We start from the raw sequence: 15,263 nt of genomic DNA, 5'->3' as shown, positions 1-15,263 counted from the left end.
CTTTGGGATGCCTGGGACCAGTGGCCAGCAGGCTTCAGAGCCATCTTAGAAAAATGGCTGCCTGCAGCTTCTGCAGCACTGTTACTATTTTCATGCATTTCCTTTGCTGCTTTAAATGAATGCATGGTTGTTCTAGCGCCTGACAGTCCTTTTTGTAGAAAAACTTTTTTATTATCTTTGTGGGAGACCTCATGGCTTATTGAAGGTTTCTGTGCAAGAGGTGGTTTGGAGAAGAGAGGCTTAGGCTCATTTTCTTGCTTTGCAGACATTAATATTTTTGTATGTCCAGTTACTTTTGAAGATACTGGCTTTGACTCACTTTCCTGTGGTGCACAATTTGAATTTGGTTTTGCTCCCAGATAATTTTTTTCTTTCTCATGTGGAGCAGAGTTGAGAAATTTGTTTCCTGTAAGTTTTGGATACAGGGGGGGCCTTGGCTCTTCTTTTGTCTGTGCACTGGTTTTGGTGGGGTTTTTAGTGCATCCAGGCTTTCCATCATATTGCTTTGGTTCTTCCTTGGTTAAGTCACTGGTTTGGGTGGGGGGTTTAGTGCATCTAAGCGAATTTTGCTTTGCTCCCAGATAATTTTTTTCTTTCTCATGTGGAGCAGAGTTGAGAAATTTGTTTCCTGTAAGTTTTGGATACAGGGGGGGCCTTGGCTCTTCTTTTGTCTGTGCACTGGTTTTGGTGGGGTTTTTAGTGCATCCAGGCTTTCCATCATATTGCTTTGGTTCTTCCTTGGTTAAGTCACTGGTTTGGGTGGGGGGTTTAGTGCATCTAAGCTTTCCAAAATTTTGCTTTGGTTCTTTTTCCAAGTCACTGTTTTTTGTAGGCGGTTTAGTGCAGTCAGGTCTTCCATCATTTTCTCTGTTAGTTGCTTTGAGCTGAACCCCAAACTTTTGTGCCACTGGTGCCAAATACTGGGGTCTTGAATTCTTTTCTCCTTCATCATCAGCTGAAGGCTTGGCACACAGAGAAGGCCTAGGATGAACAGGTTTGTGAAATGTACTTGGTCCTGATGCCAAGGTTGCATTTCCTTGATGTTCAAATTTCTCCAGTGCTTTCTTCCTTGTCTGTAATCCAGTAAGGGAACGTTCTTCTGAGATTTTGACAGGTTGACTGCTACCAGAAACATCCTCTGTGGAGCTGTTGCCCTTCTCAAATTTTGCCATCAGTGACTTCACATTTACTCTGTGATACTGTAAGTATAAAAAAGAGAAAAAGAAAGAGCAGTAATGAGAAAGTCCCTGTTGCAATGTTCACACATACTGTACTTTAAAGAGTTTCCTGGTTTGAGGCTTGCAGTACTGCTGATTGGCTGTGGAGATATTGCAGCATATCTTCCTGTAGGGTTAGAGAAGCTGAACATGTTGTTATATCCTTTATGTGCCTATACGATCTTTTCAACTTTTCAGGGCAGGTACTGACTTTGGAGAGTGGTCATGCAGGTATTTTTAGGCGTACTATAATTTTTGTTTATTTCTGGAGTTGAGAAATGAACACCTTATAAATATAAGAAAATACGTACTACTATAAAATTAATGTATCGTTAAAAATATGTGTGTCTTGTTGTGAGAAGCATAGACTGTAATAGAACCTGAATTATCTATCAGACTGGGAGAACTGGAAGTTCCTTTATGAAAACAAAAATTATTCTGGTTTGGGGTGTGTGTGTCAGTTTTTCTTTCCTTTCTCAGCAATTTTCTTCCCTGCTGCTCCCCCACCCTCAATTAGTCCTTGTTTCTCTTCTCCATTTTATATCTCAAAAAAACAGTGCATGTGTGGATGGAAAATGAAAATATGTGGAGTAAAATAGGTATAAATGACAGTCAAAACACCCAGCTAATTTCAGAGATCCTTACATTCCTGAGGAAATAAACAGTTGAACAATTCCAAGTGGATAAAATTCAGTTTAATTTCAAAACATCTTAAATGGTCAGCGCTGTTCAATACCTTTCAGGATCAGTCTTTAATATGAACTGAGAGGAAAAGCTCAATATATTTGAATTCAGTATAACTACAACACAGAGCAGTTAAGGATGGAGGCAGGGGTAAGTGAGCTTCTCCCACTCTCCTGGGCTGGTGTCAGTTTTTGGTTCTAGGAGCCCTCTCTGCTGCAGGGACCAATTTCCCAGCCAACAGTGGCAGTAGGTGTTCAGCTATGGCAGATATGCTGGCATATCTGATTTCACAGCTTGCTGAATTGTGATCTGCTTCGTGTGAGGAAGGTAAAATGTAAGACTAGTGGTATAAGGCTGGGATGTTATAACTAGGAAGCCATAACCTAATCTTTTGTTGAGAAATAAAGGAGTGTAACTATAAAGCATAATAAATGGGGGTCTGAAAAAAAAAGGAATTTGAAGAATTAACTGTGTCATCACTCAATACAGTTCAGTGGGTGTTCACTAATTTCTTTTACTTCATTAACATAAGCTGTTAAGTTGGGGTTTTGCTCCTTTTGATTGTACTTTACATTAATTACCTGTCATGTTCTACCCAGGACTTCTGAAACTTAAAAATAACTTTCACGTTATTTCAATCTCACCAAAAAATTCAGTTTTCCCAAGCTGCTTGTTATTTACAATAAAGAAGATAGACACATGAAACTTAACCCCAGAGCACCATATTACTATCTTTTTTTGCTCATATAGGGAAAGGAGGAAGTTCACATTTACTGTGGAGATTATCAGGTTCAAGCCATCTACTGCTTGTTGGCACATACACACTGTCTCTCACACACACAATTACACTGCAGAGGTATATATATATCAACAATCATTCAAGATTTCTCCCACAATACCTTGCAAACCACTGATTTTACCCACTTAAACAGAAAGTTTAAGTAATTGCAATGCCAGAGAGAATAAGCACGCTTTTTGTCTCTGATCTCTTTTGACTTTGTAATAATGGATGCTGTTTTTTTGTAACTTCTGTAACAAAATCTAAGCCTTCAGAGACAGCCTAACTTTACATCACTGTCTGAAGTCTTCAGAACATATAAATGACCTGCTTATAAAGTAACTTTCTATGTTTCCCTTCCCAGAAGTGTCAGAAGTTACCTATTCCTTTTACACAATAGGTTGTAAATAATGAATTAAGAATTCAAAAAGATTCTGGAGTGAGATTATATTCACCCTACCCTCCCCCACTGAAGTGCAAAGTTCTTGTGGGACAGAGGAGTCCCAGGCAAGAAGTCCTTGTGTTATTCTCTGTACTTTCTCTTTGCACACTATTGGGAAACTCAGTGCAAGATATTTTGGCTATTCAGCTTCTGATCTGGACTGGAAGCAGCACATAAGGTGTGCAGAAACATTTGCTTTGATATGTGATGGTAATTCCCAGGTTTTAGTTACCATGCCGTAGAATCATCAAGATTTGTATATGCAGTGCTTTCCCAGCCTCCTGCTGCCTTCAGCGGAGGCTCACACTTATATCACAATACACTTGAACAGAATTCTTCTACAAGTAGATCTTAACTATACTTCAGTGTAAACAAATGCAATTCTCTATTATTTACAATATAACTGCATATTTCTGTACAGAAATAGACTGCAATGAGGACATAAGAAATACAAATATTTCAACCGTGTTCTTCCTGAATGTACTGTGAATATTCCAGACTCAATTGGCATCCTGATCAAATAGCATTTGTTTTGTTTTGGCATAAATGTGCTCTCATTATTTTCTTTCCAGTTGTGATGAAGCCAAAAGATCAATTCAGCTTCCCCTTGTGGTTGCCCTTTCTTCAAACAGCAACACTGAGACAACAAAGGGAATGGCATATATGCGCATATGATCCTTAATTAAGCAAAAGTAATATATGTAACAGTTGACTGTACAAGGAATTGAGCAGTTCTTCAAAATGCATGCAGATCTGATTTATAAAGGAAAAAGCCCCATCTTTCCTCTTCTTACCTGTAAGTTTTCCCTTTTTATTCCTAATTGATAGGGTATAAACAAGCCTTTAAAAATTAATAATCTTAAACAGAATCAGATCTTGATGAGTTTGCTAGAAATTAATGAAGTAAAGATTGTAAAGCTATCATTTGAAGAAGAAAAATATGTATACCAATGAATTCTGTGACAGTGAGATAACCACAGAAGCTGGTAACCACTAAAAGAATTAAGCTCTAACCCATGGACAGGAAATAAGGAATGAGAAACTGGGCAGAAAAGGAAAGGAAAATGACACATGAAAGCTATAGAATAATACAGACCTGAAAATTACTTGGCAACATAAAGGCCTTATTTAACTTCTACTGAAGTTAATGGATTTGAGGGAGTATAGCTGCTTGCACAAGATGCTAGTACAACTCTGAATAAATAATAAATTATTTATTGACTATTTCCTTTTCCAGAGAGTCTTCAGAATTATCTTCATGCACCTTCATTGTTTCTAGAACAGATAAGTAATTTCTAGGTTGCTTTTCTTCCCCTTGATTCAAGTTATAATTACTAGTTAAAGAAGACTCCCTCTAACAATGAATGCAGCATCTGGAAAGTGCAGCTAAGATGTTGCAATACTCTGTATCTATGAATGCAAGTGGTGTAAGTATAGAACAAAGGCAGAAAGACAGCATACACACAAACAAAAAGACTTGTTAAGAACATGTTTGGTATACAAGAGAAATGAGCCTTATCAGATTCTAAATAATGAAGAGGCAGACTATTCTGCTGTCTGGGTTTTTTTGAAAGGCAGACCTCTAGGATGGAGAGGATAGACAGAAATCTGAGAGATTCTCCAGAGAGGCTGACAGCCTCTGTGTTACCCTAAGAGCATTGTTTCAAACATCTCTCTAAGAGCAGCAAGACAAAACCAAAACAGTCATGAGAACACGTGGGTGTCAAAACCAGAAAAGACAGTTACAGTCTGACCACACTGTGTTCTGTAACTTTTCTGTTGTGTATTCTTCTACACTTGTTTTGTCCCTCTCTTAGTTTTTCTCACCTTTTAGCTAATTATAAGACCAACTACATCCTATTGCAGGAACATAAGAAGGAAACATAGTTCACCCACTTCAGCTCAGTTTGGGACCAGGACTAGTGAAGGCATTAAACCTGACCAGAAGAGCCAGATGACACCCTAGATTTATCCTAAACTATTGCTGTCACAGGCTATGCATAAGGCCAAGGCATCTATCCAGGCATGGTGGATATGCGTGGATATTCATCCTATGTTGTATTTAAGTAAGTAACACAAAGTTTCACTTTTATTTTCTTGCTTATCTTTAGTACCTGTTTGTGTCAAAAACTATCAATCACTGGCAACTCAGTTATCAAAACCAGAAGCCTAGGATCTTCCATTTTCCACCAAGAACTTATATCCAATAAAACTGGACTAAAGAATCTAAAGAATCTTCCTGAAAGATGATTATGATGATTTTTAGCATGACTTTATACAAGCAGTTTCATACTTGATACTTTAGGCTTTTAATTTTTTAATTATTTTTTTTAACCAAATGTTAATCAACACCTTTCAGAATAACATACATTTTCTAGTGACTGTGCCCAGAAAATAAGTTTTGCCTTCACTCAGAACCCTATTTTTATATAGTGTATATAGTGCCTTTGGACATCTTTGTTTTGACTCTGGTTGTTCCACTAAAGCTCATGTAACATCTCCAAGACTCAAGGATGAAAATCTTGAGTTCCTGCCACTGAAAAGTTCTAGAATTTTAAGATCCTATACGACTTAAAAGGAAATGTTGTGCCATTTTAAGCTATTCAGTACCGTTCTGACTCACTGCTGGAAAGAAAAATACTTCCCATGACCCACTACAAGGAAAATACATAGGTTTGTATCTCAATCCACGGCATATAAAAAATATCCTACCCACATATCAAACAGCCACAAATAATGCGAAAGGAATTACTAGAAAATAATTGCCTTTAAGTGGTACTATTTCTATTACTCTTTAAAATGCAGAAGTCACTTAAATTATGGCTACTTGTACTAAAATTTCAGGAAAACAACCACAAAAATTTAGGAGTGAAAAGTCTGTTTCCTCAGCTTGGCACCTTTCAGCTCCACATATAATTTTAAGTGAAATTTACTGTTAACATTTTCAGTTATGTAAGGCTGTATGTAATACCTTGTACTAATTCTATTTCTCCTGGAACTTTGCAAGTTTATTTCTAAGACAAACATGTACAATAATTTACCTGGAATTCCCAAAGCTCTCCAATATTTTGGCACAGGCAGAAAACTGGCTCCTTCAATGAGACAATCCACGGGTTAATCACCTTAACAGCCTGGTCTGTTTGCTAAGAAGAGTTCTGCTTCTCAGTGAGAGTTTGCACAAGAATGCTGCTTGTGGGTTTCATGATCATGATCAGTAGAGAAAACTGCTCTCCTCAGGATATTAGGCAAGAAGGGGTGGGGGAAACGGGAACTAAAATGTTTTCAGACTGTTTCGTTGCTGCCATCAGCAGCACACACCATGTGATACATAAAAGTATTGCATTTACCCCATATTGCAGAGTCTTGTGAAGTTATATTGGTGCATAGAAGCTTGAGCCTTTACAGAATAATGGTTAATTAAGTGTATGTGGTAATTAGTAGTGTAAAACCCTTCTGGGTCATCAAGTCTAGTCACCTGCTACCATCGAGAATCACTGCATACCTTTGCACTCATGAGGTGTCAGCTAACGCTTGCTTGCTCCCACCTTTGCCAGTAGGATCTCAAGAGGTTGCACAGACTGATTTTTTCAAGCTTTTGCTATGTGCAGATTATATTTTTCAAAAACCATGACCATATGGTTATTCTGTCTTTTTGCCTGTGAGCTCATTACACAATTCAAAGTATTTGAAGGATGAGACAGAATAGGAAAACAAATATTGAGACAATAAGCTTAGCAATAAATTCTGAACCAGTGCTTGTGCTGAAGGTAAACCCAAACCATGAAGGTGGAACCCTCTACTAAATACAGCTCTATGAAGTTGCTGGAGCTCTGCATGGGGATGAGATTGCAGGAGAAAATGTACATGTCTTTGAGCTTCATAAAAGCTTGTTTTCACTTCTTCTGCACAACTTTCTTTGTAGTTTTCAAAACATTTTTGGGTGACAAAATAAAGCATTGGAAATACTTAGTATTTCCAGCCTAATTTAAAAAATAAAAAAAAATTCTTACCTAGTTCAGAAACGTAGAGGGTTGGATGGAGTTTATTTGAGTTGAAAACATGGCTACATGCTTTATATTTGCCACTTGTCAATGATAGCTATTTTTTTTTTTACTCAAACAATATTTGTTTGGTTTGTTTTTTTCCTCAGTTGGAGAAATGCTAGTCTTTCTGCTAAGCTCTGTATTCTGTTTATAAAATCGTGTTTATTTGAGAAAATAAACAATCACCACCAATGATGAAGATTTTATTATTAATATTAAGGCTGATTAGACTTGTGACCTGTTACACTATCTCGTAATCTTCATGACTGCTCTAGGGTGCTAGCTGTAGCAATACAGCCATTTTGCATGGATATACACAGCTGAAAAGGTTTGCTCACAATATCAGTGCTAGGCAAATCATGCAAGGATCAAAGAACAAGCTTGTCTTTGCATCTCTGAATGCTAGACAGTTCCTGTCATCTACTTTTGCATCCAATACACAGGAATAAATACAGCCCTAACTCACAGAACGCTGCTGAGAATATAAACTGTGATAAACACAATGAAAATAATGGTTTATGATGTGAAATTGCTGTGAAATTTGCCCATCTGCAATGTCTACCACGTTCTTCGTTTGACACTTGCAGGTACAACAGCTTCCTGGATCCTCTCTCTTTTTTATTCCCCCCTCTTACTCTTGTGAGGGATGTTTGTGAATGACTTCAGGGAATTAGCTATTTATACAGGAGGAAAGAATCTGAAGGAATTAATATTTTAAGGAGCAGGACCCTCAAGCCTGAAAGTAGCTTACAGACATTTTGCCTTTTTATTTTTCACAAAAAAAAAGCAGCAGCACCAACAAAATTTAAAATTATTTTCAAGCTAGACAAGAATATAAAAAAATCAGAATGTCTTCTTGTGTATAACCATGCTTTACAGACTCTGTGTAGACCAAGATCAGCATTTAAATTCCAGCATAGCAATAGTGTGTTACTGTTCCCAGGTGCAACCTTTTTGACTGCAGCCTTAGGTGTTTCTTTTTAGCAGTCCTCTGCTTCCATGTACTTTTGGGAAAAGTGGCTGCTTCAGAATTATTTTTGCAAAAACAGAGGAAAGAAAAAAGGAGAGAAAGAGAGCCTCACTGACTTTCTCTGCCGTAAGTTCTGCTCCATCTTTTTAAGGCATCTGTGCTCTGAAGTTGTCTGAAAGGTCAGGCACCCCCATCTGACCACCTCTGGCTTTCCAGTTCAGGATACACAGATAATATAATATTCAAGATTTTGTCACAGCCATAGCTGTGTCAGTTCTACTGTTGGAGGTGGTGTGAACTGAAGTGAAAAGATAAAAGAGTTAAAGTTTTTTTCTTTCTTTGTTGTTTTCAACCTGATCCATTTCACTGATCTTAGTCTATCACATGATCTCAAAACAGGTGAGACAACATAACAGAATTAGTGGTGAGTGACAGTGGGAGAAGAAAGACTGAAATTTATATATAGGTAAAAAAAGTGCATGGGTGAGCACCTTTGGACAGGTGTATTAATATAATTTAAGCAAGTCTGACAGTCTCCTTCCTAAGTCAGAATACATATGCAAATATGTAGAGTACTCAGTAAGAGAAAGTCCAAGCTAGCATGGCTTTTCACTGAAACTCCTCTTCCTGCCTCACCCGACTGGGGCTTTTGCCTCCCAGTGGCAGATCAGGGGCAGCAGCAGAAGTGACATATTTCTCCACCAATCATATCTGTGTCCATACTTGTACTGATACAGTTACAGCCTGCCTGGCTTCATGCTGCTTGAGGGGGATAAAATTTCAAGTACAGGACCCTTGCCAGATGGCAAAGCAAAGAGTTAGCAGTCCTGCTTAGCAATGCCACACCATTCCACAGAGCCAGGAGCTCTGAGGAAAAGTGTCACCTGCCCGTTGTGGCAATCTTGTTATAGCATCCCTTTGGAAACGACATGACTTTCAGTAAAAACTTAATATTCCTGAACACTGGTAGGAATTTCTACCTGCAATTGCAAAGGCACGCTTTGAGAACAGACTTTTCTGCTAGTGGCAGCTTACATTATCTGCATGTCTGCAGACATGGCTAGACTTCCTGAAAAATGTGCTGCTGCATTTCCATTGGGTTGCCATTTGAAGGTGGTTTTACAATTTCTGACAGAAGTATGATGTGGTCATGAGTGCATTAGTAGCATTCTCTTTTGCCTACATGCACTGTCATGCTTCCAGGAACAACTGGGCTTTCCAGATATTTTTTGTGGGCAACTTACATGTAGGATTCCTTGAAAGCTCCTCAGGTCAATGCTGTGGCTCTTTTGAATTGTCATAATTCGATCCTGTAATCTTATAACAATTGACTAGCGCATTTTTCTGAGTAAGGAGTGCAGGAATCTGTTTCCACTATTTATATTTTTCTATGCCAGATAAAGGTAGAATTGGCAAATTCAAGAAAGAAGGCAAATTATTATGGTAGACTCTCCTTACCCCAATTATGCTTTGTCAAGGACTTATTTTTTTGTCACAAAGAAAAGCCCAGAATAATCCAGAGTATTCCAGTCAGGTTCATGTTAAGCTCCTGATTTCCTGCATGCGTGTACACCCTGTAATAAATCACTCCTTCCAGAGCACCGTCCTTCCTGTGGACATGTAAAGCTGATGCAGAGCACCTGCTGCTGCACGGAACAAATGTAACAATCTTACATGCAGAAAACCAAAGGTCTTATTTTTTTGTGACTTGATGTTAGAAGTACTCTGTTGGATCAAATCTCAAGCCGTTCTTTGAACACAAAGTTGCATTCAGGTATTAACTGTCACATTCCACTAAATTACTCATCTCCACTGCCCAGTGCTCCCTCCCCTGTACTCTGCCTGTGAGCTGTCTCTCAGGGCCCCCTTACATGCCACAGGCTCCTTCTTGCCCCTTTAGCTGCAAAGTTCACTTCTGCAGGGGGCTCAGATTAAGTAGCTTTTCAATTAGGCTTTTTTACTCCTCAACCTGTGTTCTGTCTGCCTGGGGTCAGCAGCAGTTCAGAGGGAACTGAAAGAAGTATGGCTGCAGAAAATGCTTCAGACAGACCAAAGGGGAACACGAGGCCTCCACCAAACCCTCCACAGGCACCAGAAATGCTTCTTGAAAGGACAGAGTTCACCTTGGGGGTCAAGGCCTCAGATAACTACAGACAAAGCCTCATGAAGCACAAGCTGGGAGAACTTGCAGAGCTTTGCCACAGCACCATTGCCACTCACAACCCAGAGCTCGTGCCTCATTAAAGGCTGCAGCTGACCACCAGTGGCAGGTTGATTAGATGATATAATGAGCTGAATTGCAGGCGATGTGCATGTAGCTGTGATGGCTGAGTTTCCAGCAACTAACTCCTGTCCTGAGGCAATGGGGATGTGGAGAGGATCTGGTGGCTGGTCTGGGGACCCTCTCGGTAAAGCAGACAGGCAAGCAAGGAACTGATTTGTCTGGCTGGTAAGATGCTAGAAGCTCTGTGCAAAGGGGAAATCAGTAGAGACTGGAGTGGGAGGAAGGATGAGGAGCATGGCAGGGCTAAAAGGAGCTGTGCATTAGTAGTCTGTGTAGGAAGAGAGCTCTGGCAGCTGGGAGGGTGGGTAGCTTTTGGCCTGTCCTCAAGGTCTTACTCTCTCTCAGACCCCTTCCCCCACTCCCCTCAGCAGTGGCCATGCCTGTGTCCTGCCCTCCTCTATAAGCAACTCGTGAAGCCTCATGCAACTTGCTCTGTGTATCCCTGCTGGGGCTCAAGCCTGTGATGGAGGGACCTGGAGCTGACTGGAGCAAGCCTGATGCTGTGGGTGTGGCCATCTTAGCAGCTGCTGTCAGCAGCATCCTGAAGAGGAGAGGGAGCCTGCACTGCGGGAAGGAAGGGGAGACTGGGGAGGAAGAGGGGGAAGAGACAACTTTCTGAAGGAAGAAACTGCTCCAGTTTCCTTCCCAGATACCCTTGTATAAATGGTGGGTAGGGCATTATCCACTGACCCAGCTTCCCCTTCAGTGCTGCCCTCTTTTCAGTTGCTTGTATCAGGGAGAAGAGGAAGTGCAAAAGCAAGAGGAACCGACAGCTTCAACAGAACACCCCTGACTTCCCTTTCTCCTCAACAAGTCCTTCTGTGCCTCTGCCTGGAAAAAAAAAAAAAAAAAAAAAGCCAAGAACTTGCAAATACCTCACTAGGAGTGGTACAAACTCTGTGTGGGAGGGTGAGAGAGTTCCCTCTGGACACTTCATGTTTTCTCACTCGGACTTAACAACCTTCTCTCCTATCCTCTTGCATGGGAAACTCCTTTCAGCTCTTTAAGTCTCCTCTACTTTCAGTGCAGAGAAGCAAAACAGAAACCCATGTTTCATAAAAAGTATCCCAGCTCCAGGTGAGGTCCTGCTCTCACCATTTGCCCTTCTGCACTAGCTTATGGGGGCACAGAGGATCTGCAGCTGATGACTGTGCCTCTTCAGGTATCATCTAGCTCTGTCATCATGCTCTTTCTCTATTAAGTGGGTAGCAAAAGATCTTTACCTTCAAAGTCTCCTCCAATAACCTCTAAAACTGTGTTGTAAGAAGGTAGGGAAGAAATTTGGATTACAGTTTGTGTGCAGTATCAGGTAGGAGGATAAGGATGTGGAACAAGTGTCTGGGTTGTGGAAGAGGGAGTGGATTGATGGTAAAAGGTGGGGGAAGGAAGATAACATGCTTTATGTCCAGCTACTGCCACTGTAGAGAGTCTAGAAATACCTTGTGTAGGCTTTCCATGCATTCTTTCTTGCTGCAGACCCATTCTACTTATTTATAAACCATCATTCATCTGTTTGCCACACATTCTATGCACCATTTCTGCAGCTCTTCCTGTAAGTCAACAATTTAACCACATCAGTGGAAACTTCAGAAAAAATGAGGAAAACCGAAAAACTGAGCCCCTGCTGCCATGGTGTTCAGTCATCTTGAACAGTTATACCTTCTGAGAAAGTTCTCAGTGTCGATGGGGTGCATGGGGCACTTAACAATTACATTTTTAAACTGTTTCCCCAAAGGCCTAGAAGCCCATGTGATGACCTCTGCTATTTTTCACTGCAGTTTATAAAGGTTCCTCACCCACCTCCCCTCAGGTTTGCTGCTAAAGAAGTTGAAGACTGTTCTGTATCATGTGTACCTGAAAAAGCACATGTATAAAATATTCAAAGAAAAAAAATAATGAGAAGAAAGGGACTGGGGCATGGGAGAAGACATGCTTTTCAATCCGGGTAATCTCACTGGTTGAGGTAACATGACACAGCATTTAGACCTGGAATACAAAGAAACACAGAATTAGAGTAACTGCATGAGAGGAGAGCTAGCCTGTGGAGTCATGAACTGCTGTTGCAGTGGAGAAGGAACACAGCCCTTCAAACATAGCTTTGGGACAGTTTTGTTTATTAGAGAAGAACAGGCAAAATACAAACATTCTTTCCATGTGCTACACATGGGGAAGAATCCTTGTTTCCGTCTCCCAGACCACTGCAAGGTCTCCCATAGGAACCTTTAATTATTTTTCACACTTCCTGTGTAATCTGACCAGTTGAAGAACTGGTCAAACCTCTGAATTGCTTTCATGTAAGTAATCTCCCATTCTTTAGTATGACTTTTCTATGTGAGCAACACATTTTCAAGAATTATCAGACCTGAAACCAGGCACCTGGAAAAATGTTCAATCCAGGGTGTTAAAGTTTAATTAAAAAGAAATGCAGCCCTTTATGTGATTTCTTAGTTTAATACAGTTTCTGTCACCAGTAACAAAGACAGTGATGTGACCTAAATAACAACAATGAAGGACATGCTCCCACAACATAAACATTTTAAAACACAAAGTAGCCTCAGAAATGCTGCCATGGAAGATTTAATCAAAGACAATAAAGTTTAAAATTGAAAACCCAGTTTAATCCAAACACCTTTAAAAAGAATATTTAAAAATAAATTTTCCTAAACCCTTCTGCTTAGGGTTTGCATAAAGCCTAACAACCTTTCTGTGCTTTTCTATGGCCTGACCCTTTGGATTTCTAAAGAAGTTTGGGGTTTTTTTTACTATCAGTGAGTTCTGATCCCTGATCCTTAGCAGGTGGTAGCAGGTTGATCACAAAGCATGCTGGCTTTCAAGTGACTGGTTAACCTGTGATATAAACCATAAAATAAATAGAAAGTGAGGTTAGATAACAATGTGTTCATCTGTGCCACTACCAATCACAACAGAAAACCAGGATCATTTTTCCATCTGCTGGAATTTTTTATCTTAGAGCAAAATAAAGAAATAAATATGGTATAACGTGGTATGTTCTGTATTAGCCTCAGCTTCACTTTTTTTTTTTTTTTTCTTTTCTTTTCTCTTTGTCTAATCTGTGTAACTAACACAATTCCTTATCTGGTATCCCTCCCCCTCCCACCCTGCTCCCTCTCTTTCAAAGCAGGAAAAACCCTAAAGGATGAATAAAATATGAAGGTTCAGCAAAGGTATAGTTGTTCTGAGTTGTAGGGGTCTTTGCAATGCTGTTTTTGCCCTTGCAAGTACAGGGGTGGGGAAGGTTGGAGTTCATTTCTCTTAATAGACCAATAGGCAGAGACAGTGCCTGGTTTCAGTGTGAATGGGCTGAATACAAACAGGGCTGGATGCAGGAACTCCTCGTTTCCCAGTACTTTTCCTTACTAATGTCATAAGGCTATTACCAATGTATTGAAATAATGTAATGGGACTCGTTTGGCAGCAGGACACTGCTCGGGTACTACTGTCCTAGTAGGATAACTAGGATGCCAGAATTTGGGCTGTTCTGAGTGCAGTTTGTCTGTGTTAACCCAGAAGCCTCAGTGGGCACACAGCCGTGGGTTGTAACTTGATGATCTTTCAGGCCCCTTCCAACCTTAACCATTCAGTGATCCGGTGATTTTGCCTGCACAGGGCACAGCTGTCATGGAATCACCTGTAGGATCACCTGCCGAGTGCACCACCAGAGGTGTCCCCGTGTTCTTTAAGCGACACCAGGCGCGGTGGCTCCACCACGTCCCTGGGCAGCCCATTCCCGTGCCGGACAACCCTTCCAGTGAGGAAATCCTTCCGAATATCCAGCCTGAACCTTTGCTGGACTCGGCTTCGGTTGCACATTGTTTTGCTCTCCTGCTTGGTTGGTTGGTTTGGGGGATCGATTTACGTGCAGGAAGGGGAGCGTCCTCCCGGGGCAGGACGCGGGTGCCCGCCCTGGAGCCTCCGGATCCGACCCGCGGGCCCGACCCGCTGCGGGGGCTGCGCGGGGGCGAAAGGAGGGGGCGGCTGCGCGGAGGTAAAAGAGGGACGCGGGGGCAAAAGGGGGGCTGGGCCACCGCGACCTGCCGGGCAGAGTGTGGGTTGGGCGGCAGAGGCTCCTTGTCCCGGCTGGGGGGCGAGAAAACGGACCACAAATCTGATCGCGCGTCTGTCACGGCACTTTATGTCCCGGTAAATGCACATTTGTGCGCAGGGGGTGTTGGTGCAGAGGTGAACCGCGGCGGTGCGGCCTGGGGTAGGATGCAGGATGGAAGGACGCTTCCCGAAGTTTGGGGGCTTTGGCTGATTTTTGTGTCTCTGTTTGAGACAAGGGTCGAATTCTTTCTGAATCTGACGCTCGCATAGGTAATAACTATTAATACTTAAAATTATGAGCGGTGTCTCAAAAGGTCTTTTGGTTCTTACAGTACATCTGAAAGTTACCGGCACCACCGCGAGGAGAAACCCAAGGATAAGGGGCTGCTGCTCCCGGTCAGCAGTCAGCACAGCCAGTAATACTGCCTTCGTGGAAAGGGCATATGTACCATGACAGAAGCATGGAGGCTACTCCAGGAGTTATTAACTATTTCCCAGAGCAAAGATGGCCTGAGAAAAAACGTACAGATCTCACGCTTTTCAGCATTTCTCTCTAAAATCACTTATCTTGAAATTACTGGTTTTCTTATTAATACAGCATTTTTAAAAGAAACAGATTGATATGTAGAGCTTGGAATTTTAAAGAAACAGTCTTTTAAAGGAAACAATTATGCAGATTAGTAAAAAACACCTCAGACATACTGAATATTTACTCACAAATGCATAAAACTTGTGTGGTGTTCCCACTCCCTCCCCCCCGTCCCACCTCCCCCCCCTTTT

General features: G+C 41.2%; 1 protein-coding gene across 1 annotated transcript in view; it reads right to left on the bottom strand.

Moving 5' to 3' along the window:
• Positions 1-1,172, bottom strand: part of FYB (FYN binding protein) — a 40,878-nt gene extending 39,706 nt beyond the window's left edge. Inside the window, exons 1-2 of the mRNA XM_010008750.1 lie at positions 799-1,172; positions 1-432 (exon numbers count right to left, since the gene is read on the bottom strand). The exon at positions 1-432 is cut by the window's left edge and continues 290 nt beyond it. Coding sequence (XP_010007052.1) covers positions 1-432; positions 799-1,172 — 806 coding nt within the window. The remainder of the gene's footprint in view (positions 433-798) is intronic.
• Positions 1,173-15,263: the final 14,091 nt, after the last annotated feature.

The sequence above is a fragment of the Chaetura pelagica genome, unplaced genomic scaffold, assembly GCF_000747805.2.
Source record: "Chaetura pelagica isolate M959 unplaced genomic scaffold, ChaPel_1.0 scaffold31, whole genome shotgun sequence".
NCBI lineage: Eukaryota > Metazoa > Chordata > Aves > Apodiformes > Apodidae > Chaetura > Chaetura pelagica.
The sequence above is the reverse complement of the archived record's forward strand: the minus strand, read 5'-3'. Positions and strand labels throughout refer to the sequence as shown.